The sequence below is a fragment of the Ambystoma mexicanum genome, chromosome 1q (assembly GCF_040938575.1).
Source record: "Ambystoma mexicanum isolate Mex_15411 chromosome 1q, UKY_AmexF1_1, whole genome shotgun sequence".
In the NCBI taxonomy this organism is placed as follows: Eukaryota; Metazoa; Chordata; class Amphibia; order Caudata; family Ambystomatidae; genus Ambystoma; species Ambystoma mexicanum.
Window position 1 is genome coordinate 1,098,737,068 of NC_090922.1, and position 14,847 is coordinate 1,098,751,914.

The 14,847-nt window shown below is 47.2% G+C and overlaps 1 protein-coding gene across 9 annotated transcripts in view; it reads right to left on the minus strand.

Annotated features, from left to right (window-relative positions):
* The window catches only part of GLMN (glomulin, FKBP associated protein), a 1,004,137-nt gene that overhangs the window by 905,325 nt on the left and 83,965 nt on the right, over positions 1-14,847 (minus strand). For 5 of the 9 annotated variants that reach the window (XM_069641800.1, XM_069641792.1, XM_069641797.1 and 2 more), the window contains exon 3: positions 13,624-13,795. In XM_069641800.1, coding sequence (XP_069497901.1) covers positions 13,624-13,795 — 172 coding nt within the window. The remainder of the gene's footprint in view (positions 1-13,623; positions 13,796-14,847) is intronic. The other 4 variants (XM_069641799.1, XM_069641796.1, XM_069641798.1 and 1 more) reach the window with 1 other exon arrangement.

Here is a 14,847-nt window from a genome sequence, read left to right on the forward strand (position 1 = left end):
TGCCCCAGGGAAGTGGAGTACTCCAAGGGTCTTCATTGTTGCCCTTGTTGTTTAAGCTCTACTTACGCCTGCTAACAGATATCCTGGTGACTCATGAGGTAACTGCCACTTATGCCGATGACACCCAGGTGTTCATTAGATGACCGAGATAGCACTGTTTGGGCCCATACACCTTCTTGGAGTGGAGAGACACCCATATGTACCACGTGGTTGCGCTGGTTCAAGCAGATTTCTATTCACTGCGGCTTTTATGTCAGGTTTTGCCTTTTGTCCCTACTGATGATCATGCAGTGGTAGTGGGAGCATTAGTGAACTTGCAGTTGGATTACTTCAACAGTCTTCTTGCCGGTATCCCAGTCAAACAACGACAGATGGCAGAGAGCACAACATGCTATTGTTAGATTGGTTTGTCCTCCCCCATCTCAGCTTTTCGGCTGTCCGTTCATTGGCTGGTCATGGGGGGATAGAATTGATTTCAAGGTTGCTTGCTTGATATACACATATTTAAACGGCCTTGCGCCTTCCTACCTGGTGGATAAAATCATTAGACACCAACCCACAGACACCCTTCGCTCAGAAGATCAACTGCTTTCAACAATCCCTTCTTCTAGGGGGCATGAGGGGTCAGAAATGTGAGGCAGGCAACTTTTGGATGATTTCTCAAAATATGCAATTTTATTAAATTATAAGTTTCATCAAACACTTCACTAGCCTTATCCTGACAAGGATTTCCCTGCCTATCAAAACTAAAGGTAAACCCTCTAACACAAGATATATGGCCTACACACTTAAACATAAAATACACAATTAAACATATGGCAATTCACAACAATTATCAACAATGGTAATTTCAATATATTCACAGTCTTTCTTGGTAACCTGGGTGAACTCCCCTTCCCCAGGTTTCAAGCTGGATTCAGTTCCAATGATAAACAAAAAGAAACAAGGACATCTTGGTGTATAATAAAGTCTCAATTCAGTTCTTGGCTCCTTCAATGTGTCAAAAGAAAGTTTTGTCAACCAATGTTCAACTAACAGAAACATTTCTCTTCTTCTTTGAACAATGACTTTCCATTTCATCAAATTGTATCAATGTTATTTTAGGCCGAGATGCTTTACCACAACTTCTAAATGTCAATGACGAAACACAGTTCCTTGTCAGGCTCAAAGAGACACAACTTCCGATAAGGTTAATGACACAGCTTCTGGTTAACACTTAATAAGTCTTTATAGTATTAGGAATCACAGTTTATGTCTTGGTCAGGATGACTTCACAGCACTTCTACTTTCTCCTGAACAACTCTCATATCAGCTTAATTTCTACAAGATTTCACCATGTGGATCTACTCTGCTGCCCCACAGTGCTCCACATCCATTTGTGTTTCAGAAATTTCAAATCCGCGGACAACCCAAAAGCACTACCATATGTTCAGTAGTGTGTATCTTTGTGACTAAATGTTTCATATAAGACAAGATTCCCTTTAGTACACCTTAACACCTTCAAGTAAGCAAGGCACTATTCTTCTGAACATTCACTTTCCAGAAGGTCAGACTCTTTGCCACTCTTGTCTGTCTGCAACAACCAAAAATGGCCTCAAGATGCAATTCTCCCTTTATCCTATTGGCTTTGGCAAAGTGAGTTATATCAGTTTCAATGTGAGCTATATCAGCCTTTAGAGACCAAACACCTGTAGCTAGCTTCCCTTTTCCCAACCTTGCCGTGGCCTCTTTGCGTCCTGCCAACCAGATTAGTTTACTCATAAACCTTGTTGTCAGTCTCTTTTGGCTTTGGGCAATGCCTGCACAACCTTGTCTTGGACAGAGGGCGCTAGAGGACCACCCAAGATGGCGGCTCTTCAGTGAGCTCCCTGGAGGCTCATAAGAAATCCTGCTAAATCGCTGCAAACCTGACATTCTGTCGCGTGTACTGTGCAGCCACAAACTTTGCGGTGCTCGCCGTGCAGTCTACACCCGAAATTATAAAAGAAAACGCCTTTGAAGCCCCTACATATCTGGTGGCAGTGGCCTACACTGGACTAGGCCCACGGAGCCGGGGCTGGTGCCCTCCCCCACCCCCTGTGAAGACCCGAAGATCGCCGCTCCTGGTCCCCGGCGCGCGGGTGCTGGCAACCCCGGAGTGCGAGTGGGCCATCTGTGCCAGAAGAACCAGCGAGGAGTGCGGGCGGGGCTCGCAGCTCCACGGCGGCCCCTGAGATGGCAAGTGGAGACACCAGAGCGCTGCAGCGGTAAAGCCGCGGTAGAGGAGGAGCCGGCCAGCAAGAAAACAGCCAGCCCTGGTGAGGGCCGCTCGCCAGAGGTGATGAGCGCAGCGGGGGCCATAAGGCTTCGAGTGCCCACACGGGAGGTGTGCGGGGGCAGCGCAACAGAGCATGGCGGACCCGCAGAAGTGGGCGGCCTCCCCGCGGAGCTCCGCCGCGCTTGTTTATGTACACTGCCCAACATTTAAACTTAACACCCGAAGGGAGCAGGGCGCTGGGAACGCGAGGCCTTCCCCTTCCATGCCCGGATACAAGTAGCTCATGGGACAGCACACCGGGGGGCCAGCAGCAGGGGCACGCGCCCCCAACACTACCACAGCAAGCAGCCAGCAAAAAACCCATTGCGTGCCCCTGAGATAAAGTCTGTCACGCCTGGGCCCTTCCAACGCACAGTGCGCCTGGAGAGCTTGCTTTAACAGCCAACAGAAGCCCCCTGCCCAGTCCCAGGGGCACCATTCTCGCCCAACTACGCTATCGTCCAAGGTAGACTTACTTCAACACCGCCTGAATAAGCACAAAGACAGATTGGACAATGCCGAACAAAGAATCTCGGACCTAGACAATGGCACAGCTTCACTAACTGCGAGAGTATCCACACTTGAAAACCAAATGAAAATAGTCATAGCCAAGAACAAGGATTTGGAGGGGCGGTCCCGTCAAAATAAAATTAGAGGGATTGGAGTCAGGGAACAAGCAACACCCAACAAAATGGAAGACCACATAGAGAAAATGTGCAGAGACCTCTTCGGTGACACGGCTCTCTCTCAACTATTTGAGATAGAAAGGGCTCACAGGATCCCAACTACCAAACCGGTCCCTGGGGCACCCCCTCGTCCGATTATAGCCAAGCTGCTGAATTAGAAGGAACGAGATACCATCCTTCGACAGACAATACAACTCTTCCCTGACTTCTCCCCATCAGTCCAGGCCCAAAGAAGATCCTTCACAGCTGTCAAACATCGGCTACGGGAGAACCAAATCACATATACAATGCTCTTCCCTGCAAAACTCTGCATCCAGTTTGAGGGGAAAGTCCACTTTTTCAATTCACTCGAAGAGACCACCCTATTCATTGATAAGCAAGGATGTAAAGCTCCGAGCAGTGGCCGGGCAACCTCTCGAAGGGAGCGCACCGAAAGAAATCCACCATGATCCGGAGAATGGACGCAATAAAGACATGGCAAGCGGCACCAAGCGTTAGGATTTAACACAAAGTGAAAAAGTAGCACCTTCCCCTGGGGGGTCGCTAGCGCCCCACGCGCAGCAGCATTAGGTTTACTTCAGGGGGGGAGACCAAACGGACAAGTTGGGGGTTGTCTGTCCAAGGTACTGTTCATTAAATTTGTTATAGTTACGCACCAGCCGACCCCGGCCCGGCTCTGCCTCGTCCCGCTGCATACTACATCCAACTCAACAAACACAATTGTGCCTACAGATAGACCGCTGCTCCACTACAGACCACCACAGGTCTGCTCCCAGCCCAAGCACCGTGAACAAGGATCCCACCCGCCTGATACAAGGTAGCGACGTGGAATATTAGGGGAGGCAACATTCCTGCAAAAACAAGGAAGATCCTGCAGTTTCTCAAACGTCACAAAGTAGATGTGCCAATGATACAGGAAAAGCACCTCATCCCACAAAAGGAACACCTCTGGGCCTGAAACTGGGGCTGCCACCGCTACTTCTCCTACCTGTTGTATGCCAGAGGGGTAGCCACCCTCATCAACCCTAAAGTTGTCTTCCGCCTGAAGAAAGTGGAAAAAGACAGTGATGGCAGAGCCCTCTTAGTACAAGGAGTCATAGCTGGGAAGGACGTCACGTTCATAAACTCATATGGCCCCAACGTGGACGGAGCGAATAATTTCGATTGGGTCCTCTCACGACTTACACAGAGCGAACCAACAACCATCATTTGCGTTGGCGACCTTAATACCCACCTTGACCCGCAAAAAGATAAATCACAGGCCACCACATTACAGGCATCCAGGGCTAGCCTTCAAGTGCAAGAGATATGCAAAGCGTACCATCTGGTCGACATATGGAGGCACAGAAACTGGGGGAAACGCAAGTATACATTCCACTGTGAAGTTCACCATTCCAGCTCTCGCATAGACTATCTGCTATCTTGCGTCTCTGCGCAAAGCATGTTCCAATGGGGCTGTTGCCAGATTCTCCCAAAAACTTTCTCGGACCACGCTACAGTGACACTCGAATGCAACCTCCCCAATGCAAAACCAACGGCACCGCACTAGCAGCCAGCGAGGAACGCCTGAAGGCCCTAGAACTACAGCGCACTGATACTAATTCCAAACACACCCAAGTGGAACTCAAAGAAGAATTGCTTAAATTCAGAACATTAGCAGAACGAGAGTTGAAGTTCTTACGCCGCGGCTACCAGATACGCCAATATGGTGAGGGGCTACGTCCTGGAGCGCTCTTGGCCCGCCTTATCACCACTGACAGAAAACCCACCCTGGTGGAAAGAATCTGCAACCCACAGGGGACACTAGTCCACACAGAACCGGAAATAAATCGACACCTTCCGCACCTTCTACCAAAACCTGTACAGCACACAATGCTCAAATGACTCTGAACTTCTACATAACTATCTAGCAGACACAGAACTATACTGGGTAGAACGAGAGTTACGCAAACCACTCAATTACCCCATTATGCAGGAAGAGATCCTAGAAGCAATAAAGAGCCTGCCCAACACCAAAGCCCCCGGCCCAGACGGCCTAATTGGAGAATTTTATAAAGCATTCGCCCCATTAGTAGCCCCCCCTCCTTCTGAAAGTTTACAAAGAGGCATTAGAGACAGGCATCCTCCCGCAAACCTTAAGGGAAGCAAATGTAATTCTCCTGCATAAAAAAGACAAGCCCCCCGAGGAATGCGGTTCCTACAGACCGATTTCCCTAATACACCTAGACAATAAAATACTGGCCAAAACTCTATCCAACAGACTAATCCCTCTGATGCCGGCACTGGTACTTGCAGACCAGGCTGGTTTTGTGCCCGGACGCAACACGACATTCGGTATCAGAAGAATGTTCGGAGCCATGGCAGCGATAGAGCCCACACAACAGGCAGCCGAAATCCTTCTAGACGCCGAAAAGACCTCCGACTCTGTCGAATGGCCCTTCATGTTTGCAGTACTCAGGCAACATGGCATGGGGAACCAGTTTATAAAACTAGTGGCATTATTATATAATAAACCCCAATCAACCATTGTCCTCGGCTCATCGAAATCTACACATGTCCCTCTCCAACGCGGGACTAGACAAGGGTGCCCATTGTCGGCGCTAATATTTGCGCTAGTGATGGAACGCCTAGCCTCCGGCTTGCGTACACGGCATCTCCACAGAGGTCTCACTATAGGTCCCCATAAAGTGGTCATCTCCCTCTATGCTAACGACATAGTGCTATTCGTTCAAAATCCCACTGAAAATCTAAATCCTATAATGCACGAGATAATTAAATTTAGCATGGTCTCAGGCCTGAAAATCAATCATTACAAGTCTATCATTTTTCCCCTAACTCCTTGTACGAGAAAATTTGCAGACAATTTAATTTCAAGTGGGAGTGTTCTCATGTACGATATCTTGGGATCCTCTTATCTCTGAGCCACCGAGATATCTTTCAGGACAACTATGAGACCACATTAAAACCACTTCAAGAGAAGGTGAACAGGTAGAAGTTACTGCCACTGACGCTCTGGGGAAGAGCATCATTGGTTAAGATGGTGATCCTACCAAAACTCCTCTACCTGTTCACGAATATACCACTCTTGCTCCCACGGCGCTATTTGGGGAAGCTAAAGCGTCTCATACTAGAGCTGATCTGGGCCAGCAAACCGGCAAGGGTGGCCCATTCGACGCTCATACTGCCGACAACGAGGGATGGGCTTGCGCTCCCAATCCTGGAATGATATTATTGGGCCGCACAGGCGCCATTTCTGAGCCACTGGTTTTCCACTTATCTTATCAGACCCCACGTACAAATAGAACGGGCCCTGGCATCACCCAATCTACTGAGAGCAGTCATTATTAGTCAACAATCGGTACCACACACCACACTAAATGTGGTGCTGACCACTTAAGCAATTTGAAAAAAACTTGCTCAAAAATATGAAGTAACAATTAGATACTCACTGCTACTACCCATCAGATTCAAACCAGGGATTCCCCTTACAAATGAGAAAGTGTTCCTCCAATGGGCAGACAAAATACAAATCCAATCATTCAGCAACCTTTTTGTTGAAGAAATATTCTTATCACCCCAACAGGCTAAGGAGAGCGGTGGTACCTCATCTCTAGATGTATTCATATACTTCAGATTGCGCTATGCCATCCAAGCTCTATTCCCCTCTTTCCCACGGCAACCCCCAACTTGGTCACTACTCCATGGCGTAATACAAGCACAGGGGGAAGGTAAATTGGTATCCTCAATATATAGATCCCTCCTAACAGACACGGCACCAGAAAGCACGCACACGAAAGAGAGGTGGGAAAAAGCGTTGCAGACTACCATCCCTGAAGAATGAATTTGCGGTTCAAGCTTATCCACTTTAATTTCTTAGACCCAACTTACTACACCCCAGCTAAAAGGTGCATACACAGACCAGAGTCAGCGGAGAAGTGTGAGAGGTGTGGAAAACCAGCTATAGACTTCCTTCACCTTGCCCGGAGCTATCCGGCACTGTCCAAATTTTGGTCACAAGTCATCCAAGAGACGGAGGCGATAATAGGAGAAGAACTAACACCTATCACCACAGGTGCGTTGCTTGGGATGACTAAACACTTGACACCTGCAATGAGGAAATTAGCAAACATTTTGTTGATCCTGGCACGCAGAAGGGTGGCCATGGCCTGGGGTCAGGGCCCTCCCCCCTCAGTTGCAAGATGAGAGGAGGATGTGCTCTACTGTCAGGACGTGGAGACTGAGTTCATTAAAACGTTGCCTTTGCATGCACGTCCTCCGGACATCTGGGGGCCCTACGTAGCATATTGGATAAACTCCAAAAGCGATTCCTCATCTTCCTCATCTCCAGGTTGACCAACTGGCTGGACACTGACGAGCAGATGCCATAAGAGAAGCTTCAAGAGTAAACAACGCTAGGCATTCAAGAATAATATTTGGAATTTTCTTGCGGTGGGTGAGAGGGGAGGCGGGGGCAGGGTTGTTATGGTGCAAGCTATCTGACCCACTGTTGGGCAGATTGAGTTTTTAACTCGTAATTGTTTTTTTTGTCTGATGAAACAAAGTTTTTAAAAAATAAAAAAAAACCTTGGCTTGGACAATACAGATATCAACGATGCCAGAACCTTGCGGGGCCAAGTCTCTTTTCCTGGAAAAGTCTCTTGCCTTAGAAGTCTGGCTGTTCCAAAACAATAAACAAACCAAGAGTTCATTTGGCAATCTTTTCACATTGGTCGTCTGCTCCTCACCCCTTGGTTCCCCCTCAGCATGACTCTGATCCTTCTTGCAGCGTCAGCCTCCATCAAACGGATTCACTACAGCCTTTCACTCAAAAACGCATTGCTTAACAATCTCAGTATCTTTTGTGTCAACTATTCATTGTGGACATCCCTCAACCAGGTTCACATTTGCCACAGTTCACCAAAACTCATCTGTCAAAGACGTTCAAGTGTACAAGGAGTTTTGCGTGACCCTTGTAGGACCACTTTGACACTTTACATTAGCCTCTCCTAAGGCCTCTTGGGTCTTCGTAGTTTCACCACAAACATAACCCCAAAAAAGTATTCAGTCATGGTCCTTTGAATGAGTGCTCCACAATGCCTGACTACTCTGCTTCTGAACCTTTTCCTTGGGTTTCTTCAAATACAGTGTTTCTTTGTTCAAACAAGGTTGCTGCTTGCAACCTTGGGCCGAACACAGTTCGGTTTCACTATCTGTCTTCTCCGACTCAACAGCATTGCTGAACTGGGAGTTTCTTGTCTCAGGAGTCAAGAATGGTACCACAGTGGCAAGCACTTCTCCCAACTTGGATTATCAGCACAGCAGGGCCCTGTGTGCCATTGACACCTGTCAAACCACACGCCAGCCGGACTTCCCCGTCTTAAGATTTCCCTTTCAGAGGCTTTGCAGGTCTGAGGCAAAGAGGACAAGGGTAATTCCCTCCTCGTCGTCCTTCCAGGTCTCTCCACCCTTCTCCTCGGTTTGAACTGTCAGTCCGGGATGGCCGCTTCCTCGTGCGTTCGGCCTTGCTCAAAGTATGCTCAAAATGCTCCACCTTTAATCCCTGTGTGGAAGGGAAAGGGCCGTCAGGTGTGCGTAGTTATTGTCAATTGCCTAACTCTGCCTCACCGTGGTGTTGGGACATATCAGGTAAACGGCTTGGGTGTTAGTCCATTGTTTGTCACAGTGTAGGAAAGTGTTGGTGTTCGAAAAGTGTCGAGTGTTAGGCAGAAACCTGTGCAGTTCCATTAGGGACCACTGCAAAAGATTTAAGACTACAGGTGTTTGGCAGTAAACCCACTTGGTAGCAGTCTGTACCACACAGATTCACTTGGTAGCTGTGGCTGAGCAGTCAGACTTCCCTCAAGAAGAGTTAGGCAGTATGCAGAGTATACACAATAGGTACAGAGACACAGTAGTACAAACAAACACTGACCAGAGCTTTGGTGTTAAAGTATATAATTATTTATTTAAAAACACACTTATAATTTACACTAGCAAATAAACAAGGTGAGTAAATTTGGCACACAGTCACTATCATATATATACAACCCTATTCCCTTATTAGACAAGTCTTAGTGAGAAACACCACTTATTTTCAGACAGAGGTGAGCGCTTAACATAAAATAACACTCTAATAAGTTGTAAAGAAAGGGAGGGAAAAAAGGCAGAGTTAAAGAAGCACACAAGTTTCAATACTTTTTCAAAGAACCACAGTAAGGCAGTATAGGCAGAGTTCTACTGGAGAGCAAGGAAGTCAATTGCAAGGCCCACTCTTGGAGAGAGCAAGCAGGAGGGGTCCAGGTTCACCAGGGGGTTATGCCCAAAGAGTCTTTGCAGATAGTTCGCACAAAAAGGATGAAATTAAAGTCAGGAAACGTTAGCTAGGTTGCCCCAGGCCAGCCCAGGTTAGAAAGTCGAGGCTTTACTGTCACCCCGAACCATCTGTCGCAAGGGAAGCCAGGCGGGACACAGTACCTTAAGTGTAAAGGAAGCTCCAGCGGGGGCAGTTGTTCCTGGCAGCAGGTGCAAGTCGGTGTTTCGTCCAGAGGAAGAAGAGGTCTCACCGTGGAGGAAAGATGAAGGTCGTTGCAATGCCAGGGAAGAAACCAGCCGCGGAGTTCTCCGGTTAAAAGGTGCTACCCTTCTCTTTGCGGTAGTGGTAAACCGTGGTAATCCGGTTGCCGGGGCGCTTGGTACGGGCAAGGCGGCCACGAGATGCTCCAGGAAGGTGAAAAGAAGGTAAAACTGGTTATCCCCACCAGTCAAAGGAAGAAGACTCTCTGGACTGGAGATCTCCTCTGTCGTCGGGAAAAGTGGTGAGACGGTTCAGCAGGGCTCCACCAGTGGTGTCGTCGTTGCAGGTTGGCTCAGCTTCTCCCTCCTCGGATTCTTAGGTCCTGTGGCGACTTCTGAAGTTCCAGTCCCCAAAGCTCTGCTTTTATGCTGCACAACCCCATTTACTCAGCCTAGTGTCAATCAAACATGCTAAGTGGTGAGCCGGCACTTGGGCCAATCACACAAGAGTGCGACTTGAGTTACCAAGGTAACTCAGTCCAGGATGCCTAAACCCCCTCCCACACCCTCGGTGGTACCCAGACAGAGTGGCACCACTTTTGTAGGCTTCTGTGGAGAAGCCCGCCAAAAGTGGAACAAAGGGCTCGACTTGGGTTGGAGTCACAGAAGAGAACACAAACGCCATTTAAGAATCAAGTTCTGGCAAAAAATACCAAACAGTGAATTAATATTAAATAAATAAACCAGCGGTAGGTTCGAGGCTATAAGAATTAAATAATTAAAGTTGGTAGCCTCAAACAATGGGAAAATCCCATAGAGATATATTCGCGGTCAAATATAAAAAGTAGTATCCATTGCCACCAGCCAAAACTCGATCAGGGGGGACGGAGACGTGCCCCCTCGAACAACAGAGCCCGGGCAATCGAATTGCCCCGACCAGTACGTCCACAATATGATGGTTTGTACTGGTTTCTGTTCATAATTTGGGACTAGCAAAGCAAACGGTGACTTTACATGCCCTGGGAGACAGTAGTCAGTCCAAGGGTATGGAGTCTATGTTGGGGGGTCGCTACGACACCCCTGGGTTACGGCACGGAGGGTGCTGTGTAACCCACATCAAAAAAACACATGAGACCCTATGGAATAAAAGACCCCATAGCCCATAAAACACATGGAAAGTTAAAGGAACACCTCTAATCATGTCTAAGAGTGGGAGCAAAAGAATCTCACTCTTAGCAGGAGAGAAAACAAATAAACCCCAAAAATCCAGCAAAGCTTCTGGGGGACTCACTAGGTTTGGGAAATTAGCCTTACAGAGAATTCTCCCTAACAGCGAGGGGGGTAGAATTTCTGAATATCCTACAGGGTAGGATGGGGAAAAGGTGTTAAAGGGAAGGGGATACCGTGTCTCACCCGTCAGTGTCCCACTTCCACTTCCTGAGGACTCCCCAAGTGATCCTCCTGCACTGGTCCACCTCCAGGAACTAGATCCAATAGCGATGGCCGTGTCCTGGCCACCTGGATGACAGATCCCTGGGGACTAGTCGGTGAGACACCTTCAGGTTTCTCATACAATGCTTGCACCACTCTTTGGCTTTGGTAAATACTCTTTTCACTCTTGGTTTGGGCAATGCTTGGTAACGTTAATGTTCAGTCACTTAACTTTAGTATTTTATTGTTTACTGCTTTATAATTGATTCAGAGTTCACCCTTCATCTCAGAATCGGTTTTAGGCATACACGACCAGTCTTTCATATGTTTTCAGCAGGTTTAATATTTAATTAGGGTGTTTCACTACATGACAATCTACGGTAAGTTTCACATCGCTTTTACTCATACGCGAGTGATCTTTATTGTTCGCGCAAGGGATCAGAACTGTCGGTAATACTCACCGGCTTCTGTCCCTTCGCGTGCTGCAGGGCTTCTACAGCATGTGGACTTCTTTTGGACCCAACATGTCCTCTTTGAAGGCATCTACAGTCCGGCCACGCAAGTAAGGAGCTCCTCTCACTCCCGAGTCCCTCGGCTTCATAACACCTTCCAGCCACAGTCTCCGGCACGATTCCTGTTGCGCAATCTCTGCAATTAGGTTCACATGTGGAAAAGCAGTCTTCCTTCACACCTTCCACTGCGCAACCTCTGCACTTCAGAGTTTGGGGAAACGGCACCCTCTCAGGATAGGCAGTTGAAATCTGCTTGATCAAATTCCCAGCGTCCTTTCTGTTCTCCAACTTCTGCCTGGATTGCCAACACTGTGCTCTCTTTCTTCTGCTACTACTGCTGCTGCAAGCACTCCGGACACAGCTCCACATAATGGCCTGCACCTGAGGGGGCCTCTCTGCTTCCCTCAGGTGTAGGTCATAAAGCTTAAAAGGCTGACCACTACTGCAACATTGCTCTTCAGCCCTCCTCCTCATCCCAGTACTTCTGGGATTATGGGACTTGTAGTCCCAATCAACAAAATAAGGTTTCTTGCCAATTTCTTCTTTTTAAATGTAGATTTGATATGACATGATAGGTTATTTATAACATGCTTAATAACCAGAGATTTCTAAGCGCAGACCCGGGGTTTGAACCTGTGTTTCTCTGTGCTGTCTTTCATCCAAGACAAGCACGTTACCACTGAGCTATTCTCCCGAGATCCAAGATCCTTATTTCCCTTAAGGCATTTAAGGACAAATCACAAGAATTCAATTATAAAGAGGAAGGCAGTTTGTTTAAGCCAATATTTATAGATTCTCTTTCACTGGGAGAAAGGGACATTTTTATCCTGGGAGGTCTCAAATTGTCCTTCCTTACTTCCTTGGGGTGTTTAAATATGTTACACCAGCTTTGCCCACATCCACAGGCTTAATATGTGGTTCAGCTACATCATAACAACAATAGGCCATTACATGTTTTGGCACTTTTAAAAGGTTCTTCACTTTCAAGGACAAATACTGTGTTTCATCCCACAGGAACACCTTATCTCCCTGGGCCTTGTTCTCTTCCCAGGTGATCCTCCTGCAGTACACTACCCCAAGGTCAGGATGAGGATGTGTCTGACTTCGCCTAGCTGCCTGGGAGGAGACTTTAGGTAGGGTTTTAGTAAGGGATCCGTAGCATTCATCACAGGGGGGATAGAAGATTTTCAAAATCTGGATCCAGATTGTAGACTAGTCTCCCTAGAGAGATAAGAGTATCAGAAAAATGTTTCAGTTCTGCAAAGACCTTACAACTTATCTCTTTAAATGTGACACCTAGGGTCATCAATATGGACTGACATTGTGTTAACCATCAGATATTTACTTTTGTTGAATTATCTGCGCCTTTATACGGTTAAGTCAGTCATGTGCACGATATAAATGGCCACATCAAGAAATGATTACAGAAAACCATCAGGGACTCGGGCCAGACTCCAGTTGCCACTGCGCCGCGCGTGGCAAAGGAGATTAAAAGCTTTCTCTAGGTGCAGCAATTAGTCCCCATTCCTCAAGCCTCTCTAACGCCATATTACAAATCCCATCAGCCCGGACTGCTGTCCTGGGCTTGCATATTTTGTATAACAATAACAATCTGCCCCTTTCCCCACCCTGTCTGTATTCCACTGCACAGTGTCAATCTGTTAGTACAGCTGAGTGCAAGAATAACCAACCGATAGTGCTGCACCCGGCCATAACTTTCTCCAGCGCTGAGCTGCAGAAAAGTCTCCCACCAAGTTTCAACATAGTACTGTATAGAAAGGGGTGATGGGATATGGTGCCAGGTCCTGCAGAGGAAGCATCTCTAATGGCACATCCAGCATTGCCAATTTGCACAGCCACCGCCTAGTAATGGCCCTTAGTGTCAAAGGGGAGGATACCCATATTGCCTTTATTGTGGAGTTCAGGCTATTACAGAAGTGTCTAACTAGAAATATGCATGCTTTTAGGACAGGGCGCGTCTAAACCATGCCAAAATTAATTGAGGGCATGCCAATGGCACAATAGCTAAACTCCTTGCGATTCATGACATCTGCAGCAAGGCCCAATCCCAAAGATTGATAACTTACATTCTGCATTGTTTCGTCAGTCTCCCTTCTCGGTGCAGAAAGAGAGCTGGTGCAATAATCACTCAAGCCAGAGCTAAAAAAAAAATGGTTTCTCTCACCTTGTTTTTCTCATCTTGAATTGCTTCCAATATTTGGGTGGTATAGCCTTCGTCTAAACACTTTTGGCCAGCTGTCTGGAACAGGTTGTAATCCTCTTCCTTGAAATCATCTTCTTGTAGAGTTTGCTGGGAAGACATATCATACAAATAGAAGAATTCATCAGAAAGAAGCCTGAAAAAAGGAACACTGAATAATAAGGCAACAAGAACATTGCGTTCTACTTAGAAGCTGCCAATAACATGGTTTCCCTTCACATTCTCCCCAAGCGTCTTCATAAGAATAATTGGTACGGTATCTTAAGCCTAAATAAACATTTAAGACACATTACTGACCTGTGTCAGTCACTTAATTTTCTTCAGCAAGTCCCAAAAGTGTTGTTGATAAGCGCAAAAACAGAGTGAACACTGATTTTTTTCATAAAGCTACTATATGGGAATACCTCTTTGAGGGTGAGGCTGGGAGAGCTATAACTGGCCCTGTGCTAACTCCAGGGGGATCAGACAGGGCTGTGTCCTGGCTCCCCTGCTCTTCAACCTGTACGTGGCAGATCTACTGTGGTGCTTGCCTACTGATCCGACCCTGGGGGTGTTACTAGCTGGGAGGATCACCTGGGAGGAAAAGGTCCCCTAGAGAGGGGGAGGACTCCATTGGGAGAGGCGCTGTATTTTTCTTCCTCAGAGGAGGTAGAGTCAGTAATGCGAGAATATGTAATGGCTTGCTGTCCGAGGGAGCTATTCTTTCCCAACACTATCCTGATGATGGTAAAAACTGTTTTCACCAATCCTATATTGGTAGTAACAATCTTCCTCCCATGCTTAAGCACAATTGTAGAGGTGAAGGCTCCCATGTTCAACAGGGGAATATTAAAGTTGAATCTTTAAATGTTAACTTATTAGATTCTGAAATTCCTAGGTTCCCTGGAGAACAGAATCCCCTTAAAAGGAGCAAGTTGAACATTAGGGACTTCAAGTCCCATAATGTTAAAAGTACTGGGACGAAAAAGTGGGATGCAGACGCCGTACATTGTAAGTTGCAGGTTAATAGGGTTAATGACCCATACCTGAGGGAGACTGGCAGGCATAAAAGCCCCACTTAGGTGCATGCCATATAGAAAAGTAGCAGTGGAAGGGGGAGTGGTTGCAGCAGCTCCACATGCCAGTTGCAGCTGAAGGAGAGTAGAGGTGCCAGAACCGCTGTTTGCAGTTCCGAGGCCAGTTCTGAGA